Genomic DNA, 27,056 nt, shown 5'->3' with positions numbered 1-27,056 from the left:
AATTGTATCAACACTGTTCTACTATGTGAGAACATCAAGGAACAAAACTCTCCATGTAACTTACAAACCAAAACGTCCCACTGAACACAGCAGAACATGGTGGGTAGAAGCTGCTACAGAAATCGTCAATGAAAATGTGGAAAACAAGAATGTCGGTTATTAGTTAATTGATTCTTTCTAGGTATTTTCACAATAAAGACCTTCTTTTCCCGGAACAAATCAATTTACCAACCCAAGCAAGCAAGCGCACATACCTCTGCTTGAGCCTCTAACTAATGCACTGTGTTGAGCAGCGAGGATTTAAAGGATTTCTTAAGCGTGGTTGAAATTCTTAGATGAAGTGGTGATATTTGTAATTTCCTCTGGTGTCTAACAGGGCCCTTTTAATGTCGTATCTATGAGGGAAATACGAGATCAAAGAGGACAGCATTGACGGGATAAATAAAAGTACTCTGGGATTAAGAAATAGCGCAGGTGGCCCCTCCAACTGATAGCGCTGGCAGAGCTCCAAGGCAAGCTAGTTAGCAGAACATCCTTCTCAATATTAGTCTTCTCCTCTTCTCTTCATATCGCAAGCACACCATTAAAGGGTAATTTATTTCAAAAGGTTCCCTCCCTCCACATATTTCTCCAGGAAGTGGTGCGAATAGGAATTTGTATGCAAAGGTGGCTTGCTCGCAGTCATTTATGCATTTAGCACAGTGCCCCCCCCCCCAACCCCACACCAACCCTCCCCCACCCCCACCCCCTTCCCGAGTGCTCAAACGAGAGCAGGCCATCTTTGATGTTCCATAAGCCTTAGGGAGAGCTCGGCTGGCCCCATATTAGTTCAAACGCCAAACGGCGAGGAAGTTAATAGACTGTGAGTAACTCCATATCGACAGTCGCAGTTTGATATAACTGTGTCACACGACGGCGGGTTGTGACCGTCTGATGATTGTTTCAGGAAATCGCCCGACTTGAGGAAAGTGCAAGTGTGTATGTGATGAAGAAAAACAGGCTTTTTGAGCTGAATACTGAATGTGGAAATTGAGTGTGTGATTATAAAAACGTCTTCCCGCAGACTGCGTGTTCGGCTGTCACTTGTTGACTCTGTGTCAACGTGAAGGGACCACGGTGCCCAGATTTGTCCAGCTGTGTGTGAAGGAGGTGGAAAAACGAGGTACGGTGGTTTTCAAAGCATGGTAACGTGCTTTGGATGGTCAGCTGTAGATGCTTTAGAAATGCTCGATATATCTTTATGTAACATTCAACTCAATATCCTTTAAATGCAACTCAACTTTACGTTCAGTGAGAAAGAGTTTATTCAATCTAACCCTAGGCCTAACCTTAACCTCAAGGCTAAACTTACATCTACACCTAACCCTAACCATAATGATCTTGATAATCAGCTGAACATCACCAGAAATCTAATGATTTAAGTATCAGTACAGCATCTACAGAGTACCATCTAAATAACGTGTGACTGGAAGCATCAATATATGTTTTATACAGTTGTAACTCATTTTCAGATGCCCGATCCTTTTACCCTTTGTTTTAGGGCTAGAGGCTGATGGTATATACAGAGTGAGTGGCAACCTGTCCACCATTCAGAAACTACGCTTCCTAGTTGACCAAGGTAACCATCACTGAGACCAGTTTGCCAGTTTGTCAATTTTGGTAACACCTTATTTGAAGGCTAACTACATAGAGACTTCATAACATGCATAAGCATTGAACAGTGAGCAGTTATGAACAGCGATATCTAATGTATTTTGCAATATAAAGTGCTTTATGAAGTAAAAGTGGACAGTCAGTCCATTTATAACACTGTTATGCAGCATCATTCCAATTAAGAACATCATATATCAGTTCTATAAAAGATGCCCTCAAACTGTAGACATGCAGGCAAATATGCATGAAAACTGTCACTTTAGTTTGAGGACGTTAAAGTCTTTCATGGAACTGACAATGTTCTTAACTGCAGACTTACAAAAGATGGTTTTCAAAGAGTTTTTTGGGTAAAGGAAATGGTTCTATTTCTGATTACATCTATGATTAAAGGGTTCTCTGCATCATTATTAGGTTCTTTGGATTAATGGATGAAGTGCTATAGATGGTTCTATATTGAACCTTTTTGAAAAGGGTTCTGTTTTTCTGACGTTAAGCTTGTAACCATAGAAGAACCCTTTTTAGTGATATATAGAAGGTTATTCAATGTAGCTCTGTATAGAACAATCTATAGCACATTCCCCATCAATCTGAAGAATGTTTTATTTACGCAGAGAACCATTTAATGATGCAAAGGGTTTTTTTTATGGTATATAGAACCATTTTGTTTACTAAAGAACTCTTGAAGAACCACTTTATTTAAATGTGTATGCCTCTAATTACTTTACATTATTTGGGGGCGGCACGGTGGCGTGGTGGGTAGCGCTGTCGCCTCACAGCGAGGAGGGCCTGGGTTCGATTCCCCGGCCGGGTGACCGGGGTCCTCTCTGTGTGGAGTTTGCATGTTCTCCCCGTGTCTGCGTGGGTTTCCTCCCACAGTCCAAAGACATGCAGTCAGGTCAATTGGATGTGCTAAATTGCTCCTGGGTGTGAGTGACTGTGTCTGTCTGCCCTGCGATGGACCTGTCCAGGGTGTATCCTGCCTTTCGCCCGAAGACTGCTGGGATAGGCTCCTGCGACCCTGATGGAGAAGTGGCTTAGGAAATGGATGGATGGATGGAACAATGCTTCATAACAGTGTTATTAATAGAACTATTAATAGAACCCAACCCTTTAGTTTAAGGGTTGTTATAAACTTCATAATACATATTGTTATTTGAAACATGATTCTATATATTTTTCAGTTTTTGACACTTTTAAAAAATGCATGCGGCTCTTTATATTTGTTGTAAATTTCAAGATGAATGGAACAAAAGAAACATCCCAAAATTACTTGGAAAAAATGTCCAGTTCCATTGACTTGCATTAAAAGTAAAGTGTGTTTTTTCCTTCTCCTGCAAAGTTACCATTTTGGAGATACAAGGTTTTCTTCCAACATCAGCGATGTTGATATTGTAAATTGCCATCAGATAAAGTGGCATATAAAAGTCAATTTTTGCAGTACCTCCATAGTCTTTTCAGCAGTGTGGCTGCTAGTGTTAAATAGTGTTAGCACTGCATTCTGCACCTAGTGTTGCTCAATGACATTCAAAGATGTTTTCATTACACATGAAAAGCAAAGGGAACAATGTTTCTGAGCTCTCGAGGGACATATTAACAGTTTGTTGTTGTACTGCAAGAAAAAAGCAACAACAAAAAAGACTGACATAATGATTAGCATTCTCTAATTTCCTCATCAAAAGACTGATGTTTTGATTCTCTTCCCGCTAACCCCTCCTTCTGTTCTGTTCTTTCTTTTTCATCCCCAGAGGAGGAGCTGAATTTGGACGACAGCCAATGGGAGGACATCCATGTCATCACCGGAGCGCTAAAGATGTTTTTCCGTGAACTGCCAGAGCCGCTATTTCCCTTTCGCTTTTTCGACGCTTTCGTGGAAGCCATAAGTAAGCAACCACAGGTCTAACACAGTTCTATAGTATGGAATTCTTAAGAGAACTGATCACGAGATTCTGGGATTTGATGATGAGGGTAAAATATTTATTGGTGCCTGAGCTTATAAACCAATATTTCAGTCCTTTCATGAGGTGCCCTTGTGCTTCCAGCATGAAGGAATTAAAGAAAAAAAGAAAAAAAAAAAAACTTGGACAGATGATCTGAAGAAAATGACCGGTGATCACGGTGAACATTAATCCAAGACCAGTTTTGACATAATTGCCATGGTTGGGATTGGGATAGCTGGAACTGGCCCAATTTCAGCATTAGGTGGAATATAGAACTGGCCCAATGTCAGCATTGGATGCTATCCTGAAAGCTTGGCTTACCTGGGTACACCATGCTAGTTCAGATATTCTTGATTGACCTGTCCTTTATGGCCTTTCTGACATGCCTGTCAGCCAAAAGGGGTCGCTCTTTGACAGGGAGGTGGTTCTCCCAAACCCTGAGCTGCTCTCCTCTTATGGGAGTAGGGGAATTCCTCAGGCCAGAGGGCATAGCCAAGGCCTGCGGTCCAGACAGAAACTGTCACCAGATCAGCTTTAATGTCACATGGAACCCCCCACTGCCACAGCAGGCCAAACTCTGGGCCCCATATTAGCAGGCCAACTGACGCCATGCTGTTTCTCTTGGGCACTCCACCTCTTTAGATGCCATGTTCTTATTTCAGTGGAGTGCATATTGTTTTAGTTATTTACTTACTTATTTATTTATTTTTAAAAACGTGTTACTTCACTTAAGAAACAAAAAGGTTAATGTTGCTATCAATGTTCTAAATGGTGACCCATTAGTATTATACAAATGGCATCATGCAAATTAGTGGCTGTTACTTTCAATTCATTGCTAGCCCCTCATTTATTATTCAGGGTACATAATTAAAATCGAACCTGGCATCAAGTCCAATGGTAGTCTGTAGAAAAATGACTTGCTTTATGTAAGATTCAATGCATCTGTATAAGAAGCTGAATGGAAAGTTGGGCAGTTCCTAAACAATCATGTCATACAGGGCAACCTAGAGCTGGCTGCAGCTCCAGCATTGACTCTCCATTTGGAAATTCTTCTTTGTCTAGGATTAGGCTTAATCTGGGTCTAGGAAATGAACGTAATGTTTAATTGTGAAGCCAGTTTGTCTATTTCTATTAAACGTAAGATGAAAGATTTGCTGGTAAAAGCTGGTCACGTGTCTCAAACGGGAAAATTCTACCTTTGTTACAACCTGGGGTTCCCCCATTGCGCAGGGAAGAGCAAGAGGCAGAACAAGCCTGCGGTGATGTTCAGTTATAAATATTTACTTGCACCTGCACGTAGGCCGCCGTTCTGCAAACTGCTTCCATCCACTTAATGAGTGGAGGCGCTTGATCACTTACAGATAACGTTTAGTCAACTAATTAATAGGGTACCGGGCCCCTCGGAGCAGGAGGTATAATTAGCTCAACCTGCAACACATTCTGTGTGAATTACTGTCGAGAGATTTGGGGAAAATCTGCGAGACTCAGGAGAGACAGAAAACCAGTCAGGACAGCACAGTAAACGTACTGTATGTTTACGAGACATGCGATCACAGGCTCTTGTGCATGTGGTTGCTGTCATGCAAAACCTTGTATTTTATTTTTTTGTCCATTTTTTGCATAATTTGCATGTTAAATGCTCAAAAAATACATGGCAAAAAGTCTTGTTCTACTAATTCCATTACAAGTTAAGAATGTGTTTTTCCTTTTCCTGTAAAGTTACCATTTTGGAGATATGAGGTTTGTTCTCACAGCGATGATGCGTGGTGTTATAGTACAAAGGTATGAGGTCTAATGTAGAGTCATATATTTTTATAAGACATACAGTAAAACATAAAATATATGATAACGCTTTCTTTTACAGTAGGTATCAACCAGGTAAGTGTGAGGTACAAACTCCAAAGTATTAGGTAATTATTTTAGGTAACAAGATGGTAAGTACCATGGTAGTCTCACAGGTTCTAGGTATTACCCAGCTAAGGGTAAGGTATAAATTCCAAATTACTGGGGAATTATTTTAAGTATTAAGATGGTAAATAACAGGATAGTCAAAAAGAACTATGACATGTCTCACAGGTTCTAGGTATTACCCACTTAAGTGTGAAACTCCAAAGTACTAGGCAATTATTTTAGGTAATAAGATGGTAAGTACTAGGATAGTATAAATAAATGACTATGAAATTGTGTGAAAAGAACTAAACAGCAAGGTGTAAGAATTCAGAAATTCTTGTACAATATTGTACATTATAATAATGTACAGCTACTACCATTGAGACAAATCCTGCTTTCTCTTACAGCCCGTTTACAGTTGCATAACAAGTGGCAATTTTTCTGAACTTTGCGGAAAGAACCCAGTAAAACCGTAGAAAGCATCCCTGTTTTCTTTTACAGTTCAGATTGAGTTTAGTATCTAGGTAATGGACATACACACTATGTAAGACCTGAGCTCCTACTCACATCCAGCTTTATTCTTTTGAAGTTCCAGGTAAAATACATTATAACACATAAATACATTCCTGCTAATATTGACTATCTAGTACCCATGTATCATACCTGATCTAGAACCTGTGGGATGTTTCATAGTAATTCACTTAGACTATCCTGGTACTTAATATTTTCTCATCTAAAATAATGACCTAGTACTGATCTAGAACCTGTGGGATGTTTCATAGTAATTCATTTAGACTATCCTGGTACTTAATATTTTCTCATCTAAAATAATGACCTAGTACTGATCTAGAACCTGTGGGATGTTTCATAGTAATTCACTTAGACTATCCTGGTACTTAATATTTTCTCATCTAAAATAATGACCTAGTACTGATCTAGAACCTGTGGGATGTTTCATAGTAATTCACTTAGACTATCCTGGTACTTAATATTTTCTCATCTAAAATAATGACCTAGTACTGATCTAGAACCTGTGGGATGTTTCATAGTAATTCACTTAGACTATCCTGGTACTTAATATTTTCTCATCTAAAATAATGACCTAGTACTGATCTAGAACCTGTGGGATGTTTCATAGTAATTCACTTAGACTATCCTGGTACTTAATATTTTCTCATCTAAAATAATGACCTAGACTGATCTAGAACCTGTGAGATGTTTCATAGTAATTCACTTAGACTATCCTGGTACTTAATATTTTCTCATCTAAAATAATGACCTAGTACTGATCTAGAACCTGTGGGATGTTTCATAGTAATTCACTTAGACTATCCTGGTACTTAATATTTTCTCATCTAAAATAATGACCTAGTACTGATCTAGAACCTGTGGGATGTTTCATAGTAATTCATTTAGACTATCCTGGTACTTAATATTTTCTCATCTAAAATAATTACCTAGTACTGATCTAGAACCTGTGGGATGTTTCATAGTAATTCATTTAGACTATCCTGGTACTTAATATTTTCTCATCTAAAATAATGACCTAGTACTGATCTAGAACCTGTGGGATGTTTCATAGTAATTCACTTAGACTATCCTGGTACTTAATATTTTCTCATCTAAAATAATGACCTAGTACTGATCTAGAACCTGTGGGATGTTTCATAGTAATTCATTTAGACTATCCTGGTACTTAATATTTTCTCATCTAAAATAATTACCTAGTACTGATCTAGAACCTGTGGGATGTTTCATAGTAATTCATTTAGACTATCCTGGTACTTAATATTTTCTCATCTAAAATAATTACCTAGTACTGATCTAGAACCTGTGAGATGTTTCATAGTAATTCATTTAGACTATCCTGGTACTTAATATTTTCTCATCTAAAATAATGACCTAGTACTGATCTAGAACCTGTGAGATGTTTCATAGTAATTCATTTAGACTATCCTGGTACTTAATATTTTCTCATCTAAAATAATTACCTAGTACTGATCTAGAACCTGTGAGATGTTTCATAGTAATTCATTTAGACTATCCTGGTACTTAATATTTTCTCATCTAAAATAATGACCTAGTACTGATCTAGAACCTGTGGGATGTTTCATAGTAATTCATTTAGACTATCCTGGTACTTAATATTTTCTCACCTAAAATAATTACCTAGTACTGATCTAGAACCTGTGAGATGTTTCATAGTAATTCATTTAGACTATCCTGGTACTTAATATTTTCTCATCTAAAATAATTACCTAGTACTGATCTAGAACCTGTGGGATGTTTCATAGTAATTCATTTAGACTATCCTGGTACTTAATATTTTCTCACCTAAAATAATTACCTAGTACTGATCTAGAACCTGTGAGATGTTTCATAGTAATTCACTTAGACTATCCTGGTACTTAATATTTTCTCATCTAAAATAATTACCTAGTACTGATCTAGAACCTGTGAGATGTTTCATAGCAATTCATTTAGACTATCCTGGTACTTAATATTTTCTCATCTAAAATAATGACCTAGTACTGATCTAGAACCTGTGGGATGTTTCATAGTAATTCATTTAGACTATCCTGGTACTTAATATTTTCTCATCTAAAATAATTACCTAGTACTGATCTAGAACCTGTGGGATGTTTCATAGTAATTCATTTAGACTATCCTGGTACTTAATATTTTCTCATCTAAAATAATTACCTAGTACTGATCTAGAACCTGTGGGATGTTTCATAGTAATTCACTTAGACTATCCTGGTACTTAATATTTTCTCATCTAAAATAATGACCTAGTACTGATCTAGAACCTGTGGGATGTTTCATAGTAATTCACTTAGACTATCCTGGTACTTAATATTTTCTCATCTAAAATAATGACCTAGTACTGATCTAGAACCTGTGAGATGTTTTATAGTAATTCATTTAGACTATCCTGGTACTTAATATTTTCTCATCTAAAATAATTACCTAGTACTTTGGAGTTTGTACCTCACCCTCACCTGGTTAATACCTAGAACTTAGGGAACTGTAAAAGAAAGCGTTATCAAATATATAATGTGCACAGTATTAACTTGAGGTGTTGAGTTGTTTTCAGTTCAATCAACAAAACTATAAAATATAATTTGACCAGGGGTGCACAAAGTTTTGCACAGGACTATAGCTTCTTCTTTTCACATATACTTGCAATGATCCTAATAATCAACGGAACAGTTTTTGGGGGATTCTCACTAAGCTGGCAGCTTATGGTCATCCATTAGAGTAGAGCTATGTTTTGTGCAGCGACACTGGCCAGAGAGTACTGGCTAACTCCTAACCACGACTGCCCTTTAAATGGGTGGCATTAGCTAAAGGTCCTTGGAAGCCCTCTTTGGAAAAGGGCTGGTTCAATTAGGAACGCTGCCCAATAACACGTTGCTACTGGAACAAGTCATGGCTGCACTTTTCCTCCACTTATTGCTAGAATTGTGTTTAGAACAGGCTTAACTGTTGGGAGGCATGTTTGTTTATTTATTTATTTGTGATATCATCTTGTACTTTTATCATAAAGGGGCATGCTGGCCAAAATGGAAAACTTAACTATTGCTACATAAGTTGAAAAAATGCTTAATGGCCTCTTATAGTGATGCCACAATAGACCCTTCTGATGAGGTGTGAGGAACTACAAGCACTTGTGGTGGATTTATGAGCGCTGGTTAAAATGTTTGTTTTTCCTGCTAGTTGACCAATGCAGGAGGAAGCCAGGTAGCTTGTGTTAGTGTGTCAGAAAGCTGAATATCACGTCTGTCTTTATTAGTGTACACACAGTGCATTTATTTTTCACTGTGGGTGGGATTCCCAATGGCTGTATGATATTCCTGCGTAATGCATTCTGGGTCTCGTAGTAAGAAAATGATGGACAAAGGACTCAAAATTGCGATGGCTAATGACGATGAGTGATGCAATACAGCACTAATATTACACAACATGACAACACTCAATGCTAGTTTTAAGCAGAAATGCCCTTTTCATTATTTGTCACTAGTAGTTCACCGAAAAAATCAAAGACAATTCTGTGAAAATTACTAGAAATACACACTCATATGCAAAATTTGTTGCAAGACCATTGCTATGGTATCCCAGGTGGTTGCTAATATTTGTGTGCGCATATATCTCTGTAATGTTTATAAGGGGCAGTGTGAAGGATGTCCTTTGTGACATCATTTGTGGAAGTTCTAGCTCAATATTGTATCACCCATTTCCTGGGGGCCGGTGGGGGGTGTGGGTAGGGGGCAGTGGGCGTCACATTTGTATGGACACTCCAAAAAGCATACGTGCGATCGGTACCAAAGGCACAAGTGCACTGTTCCGGTATAGGCTCCACAAAGATTCGTGGTTCGAGCTTGAAAACTGCAACCCATGAAAAGAAGGACAATAAAATTAACCATAAACGTAAAATATAGTAACATAGAGTTATGCTACACACTCTTAAAAAAGATGGTTGTATCAGGGGTTCTTTAGAAAAGAAAAAGGTTCTATAAAGAACCATGAACACTCAAAGAAGCCTTTGCATAACTAAAGGTTCTTTGCATCGTGAAAGGGTTCTTCAGAATTTGTTGTAGATGGTTCTATATAAAAGGGTTCTATATAGCATCTGTCGTTGTTGCTATATAGAGGTCAAGCTTGTAGCAATAGAAGAACGCTTTCTATATTAGGACCATTTTCTTTACAGTAGAAAATAGTTTCATGTAAAACCACGAACGCTCAAAGAGCCCTTTGCATCAGTAGAGGGTTCTTCAGACTGCTGGATAACGGAACTGGGTTGTGTATAGCACCAAAATGGTTACTAGCTTTAAAAAAATAATAACGGAACCCTTTTTGGTGTTAATAAAGTTCTATATAGAACCCTCTACAGCACATTCTCCATCAATCTGAAGAACCCTTACATAATGCATAAACTCTGTAATCATACAAAGGGTTGTTTTCTCTTCATGGTTCTTTATAGAACCTTTTCTTTTTACTATGGAACTCTTAAAGAACCATCTTTTTTAAGAGCATAGTTAACTATGCAATTATGTAATTGTATTTAAACTATATGGCTACTAAATGACAGTAATAATTCCTCTAAGGGTTAATAATAATCTTTAGATTGTATAATATATAATGACCTAAATTCAATTTTAAATATAATGAATATAAGTACAATATCTCAGTGATTACTATGAATAGACCCCCTCTTCTCCTCCCACACATCGCTGTTGTTGGAAAAAAACCTTGTATCTCTATTTTTGACGTTTTTCAGTTTTTGACATAATTTGAAAATACCTGTTACCCTTTACATTGCATGCAAATTTCATGATGAACAGACTAAAAGAAATTATCCAAAATGACTTGGAAAAATGTCTGGTTCCATTAGATTAAAAGTAAAGTTAATTTTTTATCTCTGCTGTAAAGTTGGCATTTTGGAGATACGAGGTTTCGTTCCAACAACAGCGAGTTTCTTTTTAGGTCCACCACTTGGACGTCCCGAAATCCTCAGGTAGACAGTTGGCCTAATTTTCCATTCCCTCATTCTGTGCATGGTCTGGAGTGCAGAGGATGGCAGGAAGCAGCTCTTGGCTCACAACAGCCCAAATCTATTATTCATATTGCCTGGTGTCTTAGCGACATTGTCCCACCACCTGTCTTGCACACGAGCGTTTCTTGTTGTTCCCAGTGAACGCGCACACGCTGACAAATTGAGGTTTTGTTCTTTGAGTTGACACGCAGAGAACCTGACTACGGCGCGCCTGCTCGTATCCACTCCCGGGTTCCTTTTGTGGCTAGAACTATGATTGCAGGAGATAGCAACACAAATATCGGAGCATGCGATTCCATACGGCCTCATGATGAATTCACATTGGCTGCCAATGTGAGACCATTTTCCTTCTTGTGCTGAATTCATTAAACCTTAGTCTTTTCCCATCTATAATCTACAGCTCTCTATGTGACAGTAAGTATGTCACAGAGTGTGAGCGCTTCTAACAATTGTTCAGATTTTTTCCGCTCTCTGTGCCACGACTCCAACCCTCTGGTCTCCGAATTGATACCTTCTATGAAGGCCGCTTAATTTCTCTGGCGTGGCCTCATTGGCATGCAAAGCTAGCGTGCAGAAAGAGTTTCAAGCGCATAAAAACGCTTCCCAGTCTCTATATTTCATCAAGGAGTTTTTCATGTTTAATAAATTACAGCGGCCCATCCGCTAAGACTTTGTTATTCATAAAGCAAAGCATTCAATTGGGATACATTTAAAATCTTAATCATAACCTGCAGGACTATTTGCAGTGTGCTAATATTTGCCTTGACGGGGCTTAAGGAAGTCAGTAGACAAAAGCCCGAAGATGAGCTTGGGCTGCGAAGAGAGCTTTATTTGAATAAAGTAGGTCTCAGTTGTTTGTAATTGGATTACATTCGCAGTTTAGAATTGAATGAGCGTCTATTTAGCACGTCCAACAAACCAAGGATAGCGTTCCCTTACAGATCACGTCAGCCTTGTTAGCACTAATGACGCATTTTCCCCGACTGTGACTGGGTTCCCTAGATTCATAGGCAGGAGAGCTTTTGGAAAGATTGATGAAATCAGGTTGTTTGCAGTGATTTGATGCTAAGAAAGCACAAACAAACACACCTGCAGACCTTCCACGTAACATCAGCTTGGGAGAACTTTACGTCCCGATGGTTAGCATGGTGAATCAGCACATGCCGATTTAGACACAGGCATTTTTAGTCTGTTATATATTAATGACACTGTCCGCACCATCTGTCCAGAATGCAGAACGAAGGACCATCTCCAATATGCTCGCCACCAAAGGCAAAGTAATTAATGACAGCAATAATGCCAGCAATAATGACTAGATTAAATATTTTACAGGCCGACTGCCATGCGGTTGTCACAGCCAAAAGAGTGTCATGGGCCTGTGCTGATCAGCTAAAGGCAGAATTGTCTAAACCCCTTTATTTTAGCATTAGAATACGACTGAAGTTATGATGGAAATAATAGCAGCAAGACGGCAAGGAAGATCTGATTGCATACTGCTTTGATATCAGCCACTACACTAGTTGAAACGTTTACTGTCAAGCTTAATCAGCTAACCTGCCTCTTCTGATCTATATGTGGGGCTATCCCTATCGATTATATTAGATATTAAGTAATCTACCAAATATTGCAACGATTTCTCAAAATAACCAAGAGTTTTTGAAAAAATTTAAACGGTTTTCCACTTTCTCCAGATGTAGTGGATCAAGGAAGACAAACGTAGTGTCAAAATTCTGCTTTAGCAGCAGAGTTATGAGTCTAATATTGCTAACAACACTAGAAGTCAATAGTCACCCAAGTCTTTCCAGCAAATGCATCCCCAAAACTTCTCTCAATGCACTTTAACTGCATCCATGTCTTCAAGTTTGCACAGATTTGTTGATGGGGTTTAGCACATGGCATCCAGCAACAACATCTCTTGTCTAAAACGGCTGTGCAAAGCTACTCTTTGAAGTTTTCTTTATTTTTATAGCTGTCAATAAATCGTGCTGCGTCCAAAACTATGTCAAGTCTTTGTAACCTTAATGGAGACCTGGAGGTGGTTTAAGCAGACTGAGAGAAGTTTTGGGATATGGACTCACTGAAAAGATTTGGGCGACTATTGAATTCTAGTGTTAGTTAGCAACAATAGCCTCCTAGCTAAGCTAAAAAAGCTAAATTTAGACACCAAACATGTCTTAGCTGATCGTTTACATCTGGAGCAAAAGGTAAAAAAGGGAAGGAATTAAAAAACATACATTGCTGCTGTCGGAGCAAAACCTTGTATCTCCAAAATGATCACATTACAACAGGAAAAAACATGCTTTACTTTTAATGTAAGTCAATGGAACCAGACGCTTTTCCAAGTCATTTTGGATCATTTCTTTTGGTCCATTCTACATAAAATTTACATGCAATGAAAATGACAGCAGGCATATTCAAATTCATATTCAAATTATGCCAAAAACTGAAAAATAGCAGCGATATGGTATATCAGATACCAGAAGGTACACCTGATGTGTCCATCAGGTTCTGTTTCTGACTGTAACACATGCATGGTTGCTGAAGTTTCTTATGAGAAGGTATATTTGAATTCAAAACTACAATCAAGCAATCAAGTAATCATGGCAGTCCTAATTTAGTAGATAAAGACTACAAAACCCAACCGGTTTGCTGCTGCCACCTATAGCAGCAGGTCAGGGCTGCTCTCTCTGCCCTAGAACATGTTCCCTGTCTGTGCTCAATTGGCAAACCTGGCATCTGACAGGGGCATCTGCTAGCCACGGCCGTGCCAGCACGGTGAATACACGCAGACATCTGCTCCATTAGTGCCCAGGGGGCATCCTGGGCAGTACAGTAGACCAGCGCCATGATCACTGCCAGCTCCTTTCGATGGCACGAGCAGTGAAGAGCATGAGCGAATATCGTTAGCCTAGCCCTCCATCACTGAGGTACATTTACAAGTGCATGCAAAGTTGCAAGGTGCTTTCAGGTCAAACAGGTCTGAATATTTATGAAAATCAAGCTCCACTCTTTCTTCTGAAAAGTTCTGAAAGTTCCGCACTGTTTCTGTCCATCTGTCCACTGTGAGAAGATAACTCACTGCTATGGGTTTTAAAGGATGTGTAGCTGGTTTGTTTTCATTGAAGGCATCACAGATGCTAACGTTAATGTATCAAACAATACCTTCTGGAAAATGTTTTGGGAAGGAATTTAGTCTACAGCCTCAAGCTCATTACTAGTGATTGATATAGTCTAGGTCAGGGGTCGGCAACATGCAGCTCTTTACTGCCCTGTTGTGGCTCCACAGCACAATCAGATGTTTAGGTAAAAATAAAATGATCCACCTTTGTAGAAAAATAAAGCTCCGCTGATCATTGTAACACAGTTTTCACAATAAATGGTCTTAAACGCTGGAGTTAATGCAGAACTGCTAATTCACCAACCTTTAACCCTGAACGTTGGCACACAGACTGCTGGTCACCATAGCAACACAGACATCTCATCTAGCTAGTAGCTAACAAAAAGACAAAGAGAGAGATTTAAAACGAACATTGATCATTTGGAGACTAATGGACTTAATTGCATTTATAAGCACTTCCTCTGGTTTTCTGATACGTTTAATCTGCAACAAGAAAGTGTCCAACACTAAAAAGTCATGAAGCTGAATCCAGCTTCTTGTTTGCCAGCCTCTTGTTCTAATTTTCCCGTTTCAACTTAAAAACTGCCTGCTGCACCATTTAAGGTGGAACATCGGACATTAAGAGACATTTTACAAGTAACTGTTCTACTTTTGGACAAGTTTCCTGCCGGAGATGTGAGAAAAGAAGTTATAGCTGAGCTAAAGCTTAAAGCCGAGCAACATTTTCATTTATTTTAAATTTGTTAGTCTATACTATCACTTTAGCACATACTGAGACTTATTGACAGCCAAAATGGTGAAATGGACATAAAATGTTGAGGTGTGATTTTCACCGAAAGGACAAAATGGCTCTTCTTGACATTGGGGTTGCCGACCCCTTGTCTTGTGGGTAACACTTCTGCAGATTGGGGTTCAATTCCCACACCTGGGCCAGCACCATACACCACACCAATAAGAGTCCCTGGGCAAGACTCCTAACACTACCTTTACCTGACTGTGTAAATTCTTAAGTCACTTTGGACAAGAAGCCATAAAGGTCAATGTACTGAGAAGATCAAGCAAAGAAGGTGCTGTCCAGGGGTCTGAGTCCAGACCTCAACATCAATGAATGTGTTTGGGATTAGCTGGATATATAAGAAGCAGACGATGCCACCAACTGCTGAGACTAAGCTTCAAAATAATTACATAGAATATAAAAAATCAACAGAATTAGTTATCTGGTGATTAGCATACAGCAAACAGCACTGTGATTGGTTAGATTGGTTGGTTTGCATATTGCAGCCTTCTGCAGTATCATTATTACTAAACGCCTGTATGCAATGACGATTAACAAATGATATCTTGTGGCATATGAAGTAAATGAAACACCTTATGGTCAGAAAAAAGTTTGCACTAAGTGGAAAACAGCTAATGTGATGCAGGCGGCTGACCTGGCCATAAGTGGCCATGCATGCCTGTGTACACACATACATGCACTTCTCATTCAGGAAAAGCTGTTCCCAAACATCTGCTGAGGGATCACATGTCCCTTGATCGAAACTTACACTGGAGTGATATTAGATATTAAACTGCAAACAGTTATTAGTACTAACACTCAGCATTTTGCAGGCTGTGCAGCCTTTCAGATGATTATCTTCTTACTTCAAGAGGTGTAATAGGAAAGCTAAGCACATGGCAGATTCGGAACAAAAGGTCAAAGGCCTGTGATTTGTTTAGGACAGCGTGGATGGTGCACAGGTTGGCCTCCCTCAGGAGTTTTTCATGAGGTCACCAGCCATCTGACATGCCAGGAGTAGTGGGGTCGAAGGGTGAACATTTAGGGCTAGTGTTACAAGCGCAATGGCTCTTAAGAGCCATTAACCGATGCAGTGCCTCAGTACAGAGATCTATAGCGTGTGCCCACCAAGCACAAAGATAATGATCATCTGTCATTCACTCCTATGAATATTCCCAACAAGATACAGTGTGCACTGCACTATATATATAATTCCCACCCAGACAGCTTGTTCAAATGTTAATGCCTTCAATTTGAATACTACATAGAGGGAAACGATCGGTTATTTATATGTGAATTTTGACAGTGCTGTGAACTGAAGCGAGGGTCAGATGGAGGCTAAAATCGAGGTGAATAATGCTTTTGAACTTTTCTTTCTCATAGAAATAAAGGAGCAAAAGCAGAAGATCCAGGCGCTGAAGAAGCTGGTCCATCAGCTCCCCAAACCCAACCACAACACCATGAAACTGCTGTTTCATCATCTGCTGAGGTTTGTCAAAAAACAAGGCATTTTTTTAGGTACACTCTTTAAAAAAAGGTGCCACAAATGGTTCTTTAGTTCAGGTATGCTCTGCACACTTGTGGGGTACTGGTGGTTGGGATAGTGTAGTGGGTAACACGTCTGTCTTCTATGCTGTGGACCGGGGTTAAATCCCCCATCTGGGCGAGCACCCTACACTATACCAGCAACAGTTCTTGGGCAAGACTCCTAACCTTCCCCTACCTGTGTTGTACATGTATTTCACATTAGCCAGAAAACTTAAGCTTAAAATCATGGCTTATCCAATAAGAATGGACCTCAGCTCTTTTTCTATTGTATAGGCTTGAATTTAGGCTTAAGTTATCTGGCTAAACTTTGAAATCATGCAATCCAGCTCATGAATAACTTGGTGAGTGAACAAATTGGTGAGTTGGACAGCACAGAATACTTGAAACTATGCTGGACAGTGAGCCCCCGGGACTGGAATTGAAAACCACTCGTTTAAAGAAATTTCACATAATGTAAAAGTTCTATACCAATTTGAACATTCTTCCTAGATGCTTTACATTATGTGAACATCCTTAAAACCTTTTTTAAATTTTTATTCACATTCACAGATCTCATTTCCAAAAAAGGTCACTAAAGAATCATCCACTGACCAGAAGTAGATGATTGACATCTACATCATGCAAAGAACACTTTGTGGCACCTTTAGACTTAAGACTAGTTGAAATTCCTAAAGACTCTAAACTTGAGTTGACCTTCCTAAAGTTTGTACCAACCTGTGGTTTATCTTCACAGATCTTTATCTACAGGGAGATTCACTTGAAAGAGGCCCTCAATATTCTGCTGTAACTGCCATTAGGATGAAGCAATCTGAACCAAAAAGATGCTACATACCTTGATGTATGTGTAATCAATTGCATTACATGCAATGCTGGAAGTACCCCTCCCTATGGGGGGTATGCACCCAGAAGTTGCAAACGGTGGTTAAACGTTGCGACAGCTGTCCAGCACCTACCTCATCACTATGATGCAGGGGCGTCCCAGCTTGTTCAAAGCTCTATATACTGAGGAGCACATTGCACACTGTTTTGCTCAGATTGCTTCATCCTAGAGAGAGTTATTACAGAATATTCAGGGCCTCTTTCAAGTGAATCACGCTGTATTACCCATGATTGAAATGATCAATTAAGTAACACTAATGTAGCTAGCAAAGATATTCCTAATCAGTTTAACTGTGGTAGATAATGCTCCTGTAGAAGCAACATGCACAGAGAAACTCAGCATGAACTGTAATGGGAGTGTTTTTTTTTATGTGACAGTGCTCAAGTCCCTGTCCATGCTAACATAGCTGGCACAGCCAGTAGGCCATATGGCTAGTCTCCATCTCCCAGGAGGGGTGTTCCATCCCACTTTACCCTTCTGCACATTTACCACCCTGCACAGGAGGGCCAGAAGACTCATCTCAGATTGATGAGCGCCCCCCCTCCATCCGCATCCCCCAATGGAACATGCCCTTTGGCTCTAGTGCTAAAGTCTGTTTGGTTGCGTATGCCAGGTCTCCCCAATCAGACAGCTCGAATGAGATAGTGGCAGTTAGTAAACGCTTAATTCACGTTATATGTGGTGAAAAAAGGGGACTGCATGCATTGATTTCACATTCCTTTATCAGCAGGTAAAGCCATTCTTATTACTGGGTATCATTATCAAAGCATACTGCTGCTGTTGGAACAAAACTTTGTATCTTCATTTGGTCATTTTTCAGTTTTTGACATAATTTAAAAATGCCTGTTACTCTTTACACTGCATGGCAATTTCATGGTAAATGGACCAAGAGAAATGGCCCAAAATGACTTGTTAAAAATTCTGGTTCCATTCACTTACATTAAAACTGAGGTATGTTTTTTTCCTTTTCCTGTAAAGTTAGCATGTTGGAGATATGAGGTTTTGTTCCGATAGCAGCAATTATGTTTAGAATTGAGTGGAATTCCATAGCAACGAATTTATGTATGCTACAATAACCTTGTTGGTAAAGAATCTTTAGATTACACTACACGGGAGTTCCTTAAACTTTAAAAAGTTTTAAAATTATATGTTATAAATATTTTATATTTACGATGTACAGACCACCATTTATTTCATGTTCAGTCAAAACAGCTATTAAGTACACGTTATTCATTTTTTACAATATTTCTGAGGAGACTAGACAGAAGATAGGCCACTTGCGTAAGGAAGGAGAAAGATAAAAGAAAATAAGTGAAAAAGCAGGAGATTCAAAAACGGGGGTTCAAAAAATTATTAAAAGCTACTGAGAAAATAGGACTCCTAACAACCACCTGGAAGACCTGGTAGACACCAAAACCCCATCAGACAGCACTTAAAGCTTTCATCTTTGAGAGAGAGAAGGAAATCATGCTACTTTAGATCTGAAAACATCCACAGGTGTTTCTGTCCATCCTTCCACTGTGAGAAGACGCCTCAGCGCTGTGGGTCTGAAAGGACGTGTATCTGTTCAAGAAGAACCTCAGTGAGAAAAGGAAATGGACACATCAAACAAAGCAGCTGAACAGTGGACTGTCCACCCCAGTGCCCAGACTGTAACATAATTGAATGTGTCTGGGATTAATTTGGATGCTGAGAAGCAGAAAATGCAAAACCAACTTCCAAGACTTGGAACTTGGGCGGTGTGGAAAAATGTCCCTGAAGATTTCTTTAAAAAACTGAAAGTGAGTCAAAAAGAATGGAAGCTGTGATGAAGGCAAAGCATGGAAACACTAAGTTCCTGACATTGCAAAATGAACTGTACTTAATGGCTGTTCTGAGTTGACATTAAATATGTAAAATGAAGCTGCTGCTATGGCATCCCAGGTACTTGCTAAGGTGCTGCAAGGCTATAACGTTCCAGGTGGTTGCTAAGGTGTTGCTAATGTATTGCTATAATATCCCATGTGTCCCAAGGTGCTGCTAGGCCATTGGTATGGTTTCCCAGGTGGTTGCTAATATGTCCGTATGTTCCGACTTAAATAAATGAAATAAAAGGGAACTTCTGCACAGTACTGCATATGCAGTACATGTGCATGTTTTATAATGACAAATAAACGACTGTGATTAAATACAGTATATGATAATCCAACATCTGTCCACTCACAGTGTTTGTACAGTGTATTTGTGCAAAAAGGCCATTAAGAATCAGCATTGCACAATTTACATTCCAAGTCCCTCCAGTCATACAAGAGCACACGCAAAAAGCATTACCATAAATTCTTTGAATGGCGACCTTAGATAATCCATTGAACTTTTATTTTGCTGACTGAAGGGCTGTTATAGTGGAACTTGTGGTGACACCGAAAATCCCTGCAGTGCCACCAAGTCTGTCCTATCCCTTTAGCTACAGTCTACCAGCTCGCTCCACCACTGTTAGGGAAGTGTGGAACCCTGGGCTTTATGAGGCCACACCCAGAGTGACTGATGTGGTAGAGTTTATAAATCACTCTCACTTCTGGAGTTTTGTTCTTCTCATTGGTCTTTTTCCCCTCTTGGGGTGAGGACAGCTTGCACATGAGTAAGTACGAAGAATGTGTGGTTAATTGAGGGTTGTGTGCTTTGCCTTTCATTATTATTTGAGATGGACTATCTAACGTTTCATGCTGAAGCTAACAAGTATTAATACTAGGGATGCACTGATACCACTTTTTCCTGAATTTAGCAAATAAACAGTAATTGCATATTAAAATGTGCATTGGTGTTAACTTACATGTTACTTTCACTTAGATGATGTGGATGTGTTTACTTATTTTCACTTAGAAAATCAACTAAACTGATCAGCTCTTACATATGGCATATTAACAACCACCTGGGAAACCATACCAACGGTTTAGCAGCACACACAGTATATCCTAGCAATGCTAAAATAAACTGGAAAGGAAAAGTTTGAGAACAAACTTTAAGTTGGCTTGTTAAAGCTGTTGCTATGGTATCCCAGGTTCTTGCTAAGGTGTTGCTAGGCCATGCTATGATCTCCCAGGTGGTTGCTAAGGTGTTGCTAAAGCATTGCTATGATATCCCTTGTGTTTGTTAAGGTGCTGCTAGGCTGTTGGTATAGTTTTCCAGGTGATTGCTAATATGCCTGTAATGTCTAGGGGCGGTGTCAGACGTCCTTTGTGGCATCATTGACTGGCTTCTGCATATGACATAACACCAGTTTTTGTAGGTTAACAACCTATCATTATTACTATTGCTCTAGAAATGCTCCATCACTTTTATTAAGAACCATATTTAATAACGGAGGTAAATTTAAAATAGTTTTAATTGTTCTAAATAGAAAAAAGGATACTGCTAGCACATGGCTAATGAGTTCCAACTGGTATATTACCCTCTACTAGTGCCTCCTCTGAAAATACTGGTGTTATTCAGTAATCTGTGGTTGGGATAGTGTAGTGGGTAACACCTTTGCCTTCTAAACTGTAGACTGGGGTTCAATCCGCACCAGGGCAAGCACCCTACACTATACCAATAAGGGTCCTTGGGCAAGACTCCTAACACCACCTTGGCCTACCTGTGTAAAATGATCAAATTGTAAGTCGCTCTGGATCAGAGCGTCAGCCAAATGCCATAAATGTAATCTCATTTTTTCTGTTTGTTTGTTTCTAATGGGAACTAATCCAAGAACGCTGATGTGTTGCTTGCTTCAGTTAAGATCTGTCTACTAGCACATGCTTATTGCGTTAATTAAATTGCTTTAATTGTTTGGTATTTTCTATTACAAATCTTCATGTATGTAAGATATGGTATAGCGTTGGTCCAACACTAATTAAACTGAAGAATAAGTAAACCTACTGTACATATCAGTACTGAAAGAAGCACTGGTTAAGGGACATTTTGCTACTGCTTGGAAACAAAATGAATACGAAGGCGAAAGTTTGTGAACATACTTTAAGTTGGCTTCTCAAAGCTGTTGCTATGGTCTCTCAGGCACTAAGGTGTTAGCATAGCTCGGCCATACTATGCTGTCCCAGGTGGTTGCTAAGGTGTTGGTATGGTTTCCCAGGTTGTTGCTATGTCTGTATGTAATGTCTATGGAGGGCAGTGTCAGATGTCCTTTGTGACATCACTTGTGGCTGTTAGGTTTGAATTTTCTAACATTTGGTCATCTATTTTCTTTGGGAGGATTGTTTTGAATGAATGCTGCATGGGAACCATACATGTGCTCAGTGCACTATTCCTGTATACAGTCCAGCAGCGCTTAGTTCCAACCTGTATCCAATAAGTTGCCATGTCCATTACTTAACTCTAATATATGTAATCCAGCCAATCAGGGATTTGGGAAAATTATGATAAACAGAAGCAGGTGTAGCGAATCGTGGTTCTAACTAGGCTCTGCAGCAGGGTCGATCTCCAGGACCAGGGTTGGAGACCACTGCCATGGGTTTACAAACCTGCAATGTTTTGTGGTTCTAACTGAAAAATGATACAATAATAATAAAAAAAAAAAAAAAAGAACAGTAAGCCATTTTTTCAAGTTTAATGAGCTTACTTGTTTTCATTAGTTATTTGCTTGGTTTAGTTAGTTTGACTGCAACTGCAAACATACATAAACAAAAACAGCCCCCAGAGTCTATAAAGTTTGTTGCTCAAACCAAAACAAATTATTTAAGAGTCTGAGCTGTGTTTCACGACTTTAAACCCAAAAACACTAATACTGACAAGCTAGTTGGAATTGATCAAAATAAGATCATGCAAACTTCTACCTGCTAGTTTGCATTCATTATTAGCCACTTTAGCCTTCTGGGAGATGTATTCCTTTAATGCTACAGGTATACCGAAGCTAACAAAAGAAGCCTTGCAGACATGCCTGCCTCGCGGGCTACATTTGCGCTTTGGCTCGAGCCGTCGAGGAGTGGCGGAGAAGCTTGTGAAGTCGGAGGCCCTTTGTTGTGGGTGCACGGTATGCCCGTGTGGAACCAATGTTCCTTTTTCCTCTGGCCCGTGGGGCCTGTATTCAATAAAGCAGTTGTGTACTTGCATTGTGATGATGTGGTCAAGGCAACCGGCTTTCTCAAGCCTACATTCGCTCAGCCATTCTATTTACGTCTCTTTTTGTGGGTGTTTTTGTCACCACCACTCATATTTCCCATTTGCCGCAAGTGATTTAAAAGACGGTAGGTTTTGGCTTTTTCGTCAGTAATTCAAGGTTCCCCTCGCTCTGGAGTGGAAAAGAAACCTGGAGCGACCTCTGCGGCGAGAGTTAGCTGATCAGGGACAGCCAAAATAAAACACTCTCCTCTCATCTACGTCTGGTGTTTCAAACGGAGAAGGAACAAAGCCACGATCGCAACATTACTTAGAAGAAGGATGTGATAATGGAGGCCTTGAATTGCTTTTAGGGCCTAATTCTTGAATCTGAACGCAACAGATTTTACAATCGCTGTTCTTCATTCATGGGTAGATTTCGATCTCCAGGCTTTCTGCTTAGACATATTTACCGAAGTGAGTTGGATGCTAAACGTATACTTTAGTTCTAAATCTGTTTGAGCTAAGCTCTGTGGATAATGAAAGCAGCATTGAAAGAATATTAAAGAAGTGTAATTTGATGCTTGTTATGGAATTATCTCCAACATGTCTGTACCTAAACATAGCCTCAAAGAGTCACAGGAATGTTTCACGTTTAGATGTCGGTTTTCTTCTCTTTCACAGTGGTCACTCCTGCAACATCTGGAGACAACACCTGTTTACATTTACTCTGGTGAAATGAGGTGCAAAATGCATTTAGATGATAAAGTATGTCTGGAAAACCACAACATTTATGTTAAATCAGTTGATTGTGTTTACACACTCTCAGAAATAAAGGTAGTAAACTGTCACTGGGGCAATGTCCCTCTGGTCACTTGAGTGGTACCCGTAAGGGTACATCTCATTTACGGCATTTTGACAGACACTCTGATCCAGAGCGATTTACAATTTGATCATTTTACACAGGTAGGCAAAGGTGGTGTTAGGAGTCTTGCCCAAGGACTCTTATTGGTATAGTGTAGGGCGCTTACCCAGGCAGGGATTGAACCCCAGTCTACAGTGTAGAAGGCAGAGGTGTTACCCACTACACTAACCAACCATATCCTAACATTGTATACTATACCAACCTTATCCTAACCATACAACTCAGTACCTTTATTATTTATTTATTTATTTATTTTTGAACATTCTGTTTTTTTATTTTGTAAATTTCAACAATGACAACAAAGTACAGTATAAACTAATATAAGACAACATCTCAGTACCTTTAGTCAGGGAATATAACTGAACCATAATCCACTGAAATGATGTTTTCTAAGTTGCACTGACTCCACACACCCCGTCTCATCTCCAGGCTTTTTTATTTTATTAATCTATTTTAAAACATCAGGTTATGGAAAGGTACAAATATACACTTTCCACCTGGAAAAACTTAGTTAAAGTTCACAGTTGGACCTGAAAACCACTGCTGTGCCTTTGAGGGAACATTTACATTGTTTGTACCTGCATAGAAATTTGACTTCTAACAGCGTAAGAAAAAAGAGAACGTGCAAAAGTTTAATGCGCCTGTGAAAATTATATTCAAAATGGTGTTTAATTGGCTGTAAGCATTTTTTTGTTGAGAAAAACATTAATATCCAAATAAGCACCAATGACATTAACGCAAAAGGCAGTGATTTAGATTTTCTGTATATCAGCGTGTTTTTCCAAACTCCTCCTCTTTGTCCTATTTGTAGTTATCATCCAGTACCTGGTTTATGTCATAATCACTTCATTAAACTTAACCATATGTGCTTGTGATGGACATAGACAAATCTGGCTGGGGACATACAGGTGGGAACCAAATTTTGATCAAGATATCAACGACTTTTTTTGAAAACGTCTAATTGCTACATTTGTTCAGTATTTCAGTTTATTCTAATGACATATAGTGTATATATAGTGACATGTAGTTGCAAAATGTTACCTATAGTGGATATGAATATACAGTACTGTACAAAATTCAGAGACCACCTATTCAGAGACCACTATTTCATTTTGAGTCAAACCTACCTTTAAGTAGAAAAAGCAGGAAACATGTTTAAAAGTTGAAAAAACTGTCCTATGCTTTAAAAACTAAATATAAAATTTCATTTTACAGCATTTAACGTGTCCGTTCATCTTCCTTTCACTTTGTGAGACTCGGTTTCAGTTCTTCAGAGAAAACTGGGATATTTTTCCACACCTCAAAAAAGTTGGTCTAGCATTTTCTGCTTCTCACAATCCAAGTAATCTCATTCAGTGATACTGAGGTCTGGACTCGGGGGTGGTCAGTCCATGGTTCAGCTTCTCTGTTTGATGCGTTTGTCTCCTTTCCTCAGTAAGAGCTTCTTGAACAGCTACACATCCTTTCAGACCCATAGCGCTGAGTCGTCTTCTCACAGTGGAAGGATGGACAGAAACACCTGTGGATGTTTTCAGATCTGAAGCAGCTTGATGTTCTCCTCTGTCTCAAAGATGAAAGCTTTAAGTGCTGTTTATCTGGCGGAGACAGTCCTGGTGGTCTACCAGGTCTTCCACAGGGGTTAGGAGTCTCATTTTCTCTGTAGCTTTTAATCATTTCTAGTTTTGGAAACACACTTCATTTCCACTGACTTTCCCCATCCTTACGCAAGCGGATCACCTCCTCAGAAATATTATCTGAAAAATGAGTTATTTGCGCTTAATGGCGCAATTGCCAGGAAATTACATAAGCAAAGCGTGGTCTCTGACTTTTGTGCGGTACCGTATAACATAAAATCAAGCCCTGCTAAAGAGCCAAAGTAACTAAATTCAGTTCAAATTTTCCACAAAATATTAAGATTCAAATGTAAATAACATATAAAACCAGACAAGTACAGGCACATTACCCTCAACTGCAACACTGGCTGGTCTTTTCTCAGCTGAGGCCATTTTCTAATAACATGATGAAAACGACACAGTTTAAACCTTGGAGCGATGCCCCTTCCCCGCACCCCATCCCACCTCAATTTATTATTCGTTCCGTCCTTAAGGACCAACGAGGCTGACCCAATTAGCAGTAGCCTCCTAGGCGGGGGAGGACAGGGCATTGTGCACCATTCCTCCATTTCATGTCAAGCCCCGCTCACAAACGAGATGCTAATTAATAACCATTGGCATCTTGAGTCGTGCACGTCGGCTTATGTACAGGATATCAACGATTTGTCGGATTCGGCGAAGCATAGCGCAGTCACCTCCGGTCAAGATAGCCACCGGCAGAGCCCAGCACTGACTCCGGCACCAGAGTTTGTTCTCTGGGCATGCAGTCGGCTGATACGGTCTAATGAGCTCATTCTGCTGGAGTTTTACTGCTTCATGTGCACCAGGAAAACGAAGACCGTCTCAATGCGTTAAGCTGGGTATGGCTCGAAAAGATAATGGGCCTTTGAATTGAAACAAACAAGCAGGCATACATTGAGTACATTAAGTACAATTACTTCAATGGCCATTCAATAGTAATAAAGTAATTTAAGCTTCACCTCCGTATAACTTTACCCGAGCCAATTCGATTACAAATTGTGGTCAGGACCATGAAGACCATTGTGCAGCCATACTGTAATGAAATAATTACCAAAGAATACTACAGGATTCTGAGAGGAGGAAGAAAAGGCTTCATTTTGAACATTTTAAAAAATCACTTCGGAAATGAAGCCTTTCTCTCTTTAAGATCATTAGCGAACCATTAGCAATGGCAGCAGAGATCCTTACATCACGGCCTGCTAATTAGGTTAAAATGCTGGTGGCAGGACGAGTGTCTGGCTGTGATGTACAGGGGAGACGAAATGGCCGAGGTTAATTATGCCCATTAAGCGGGGGAATTATTGGGAGTGCTTGGGTCGGCCTTTTAGGTTAGGTTGCTCCGATTAAATGGATCTCTGTGGCGTATAAACATGGTGGAGCTTGTAAGGTGTAGCGCTGTTATTTTCTCTTTACCAGAAATGATTGATTGTCCGTTTACATGCACTCAATTATGGGATCATAACTGGATTTCTGCAGTTATCTGATTATTGAAATGGTCATGGAAACAACACACATTATGATTTCTCGGATCGGAGGAAGGTACAGAAATCCAATTAGGAAGTCTGAAGAAGAGAGCTGGATTTTAGCTCAGTAACCAGATTCTCAGTGCACGTAAACTCTTACTCTGATTTCTTTCGGTTTTCTCAGTCTGTGCATGCGCGAAACAGACCTTAGTACGGGAAATAAGCAAGCAGCGTTGCCACAAGACAGCAGCAAAACACTTTCAGAGCAACGCTAACACCAACTACATGCTTGTCGAAACGAAATATTTAAATATTCTTCATCTTACAGATGATATATGTTCATATTTGCAGGTAAAGTGGTGCGATGTTTTTTTTTTTTTTTTAAAGTTTGACTTTCACATCATGTTTACGTTACGACGTCTCCTGGGAGTTTTTTGGGTGGTTACAAAGCAGAAATCTGGTTACTGCCTGACTCATGTAAACCCCAAGTTTTCACATTATCTGATTACTCAAGTGCATCTAAACACATTGGAATGTGGCCAGTTTACAAAACTGGAAGTGAACTGGATTCTCATCTTTGTTGAGAAAGCAAGTCAACACGGTGTTTCAACA

General features: G+C 39.4%; 1 protein-coding gene across 2 annotated transcripts in view; it reads left to right on the top strand.

The window, feature by feature from the left end:
• Positions 1 to 27,056, top strand: part of arhgap15 (Rho GTPase activating protein 15) — a 72,110-nt gene that overhangs the window by 43,775 nt on the left and 1,279 nt on the right. For both annotated transcript variants that reach the window (XM_017715518.2, XM_017715517.2), the window contains 4 exons: positions 1,064 to 1,162; positions 1,541 to 1,618; positions 3,399 to 3,533; positions 16,314 to 16,419. In XM_017715518.2, the coding sequence (XP_017571007.1) occupies positions 1,064 to 1,162; positions 1,541 to 1,618; positions 3,399 to 3,533; positions 16,314 to 16,419 (418 nt within the window). The remainder of the gene's footprint in view (positions 1 to 1,063; positions 1,163 to 1,540; positions 1,619 to 3,398; positions 3,534 to 16,313; positions 16,420 to 27,056) is intronic.

This window comes from Pygocentrus nattereri, chromosome 6 (assembly GCF_015220715.1).
Source record: "Pygocentrus nattereri isolate fPygNat1 chromosome 6, fPygNat1.pri, whole genome shotgun sequence".
NCBI classification, from domain to species: Eukaryota; Metazoa; Chordata; class Actinopteri; order Characiformes; family Serrasalmidae; genus Pygocentrus; species Pygocentrus nattereri.
The sequence above is the reverse complement of the archived record's forward strand: the minus strand, read 5'-3'. Positions and strand labels throughout refer to the sequence as shown.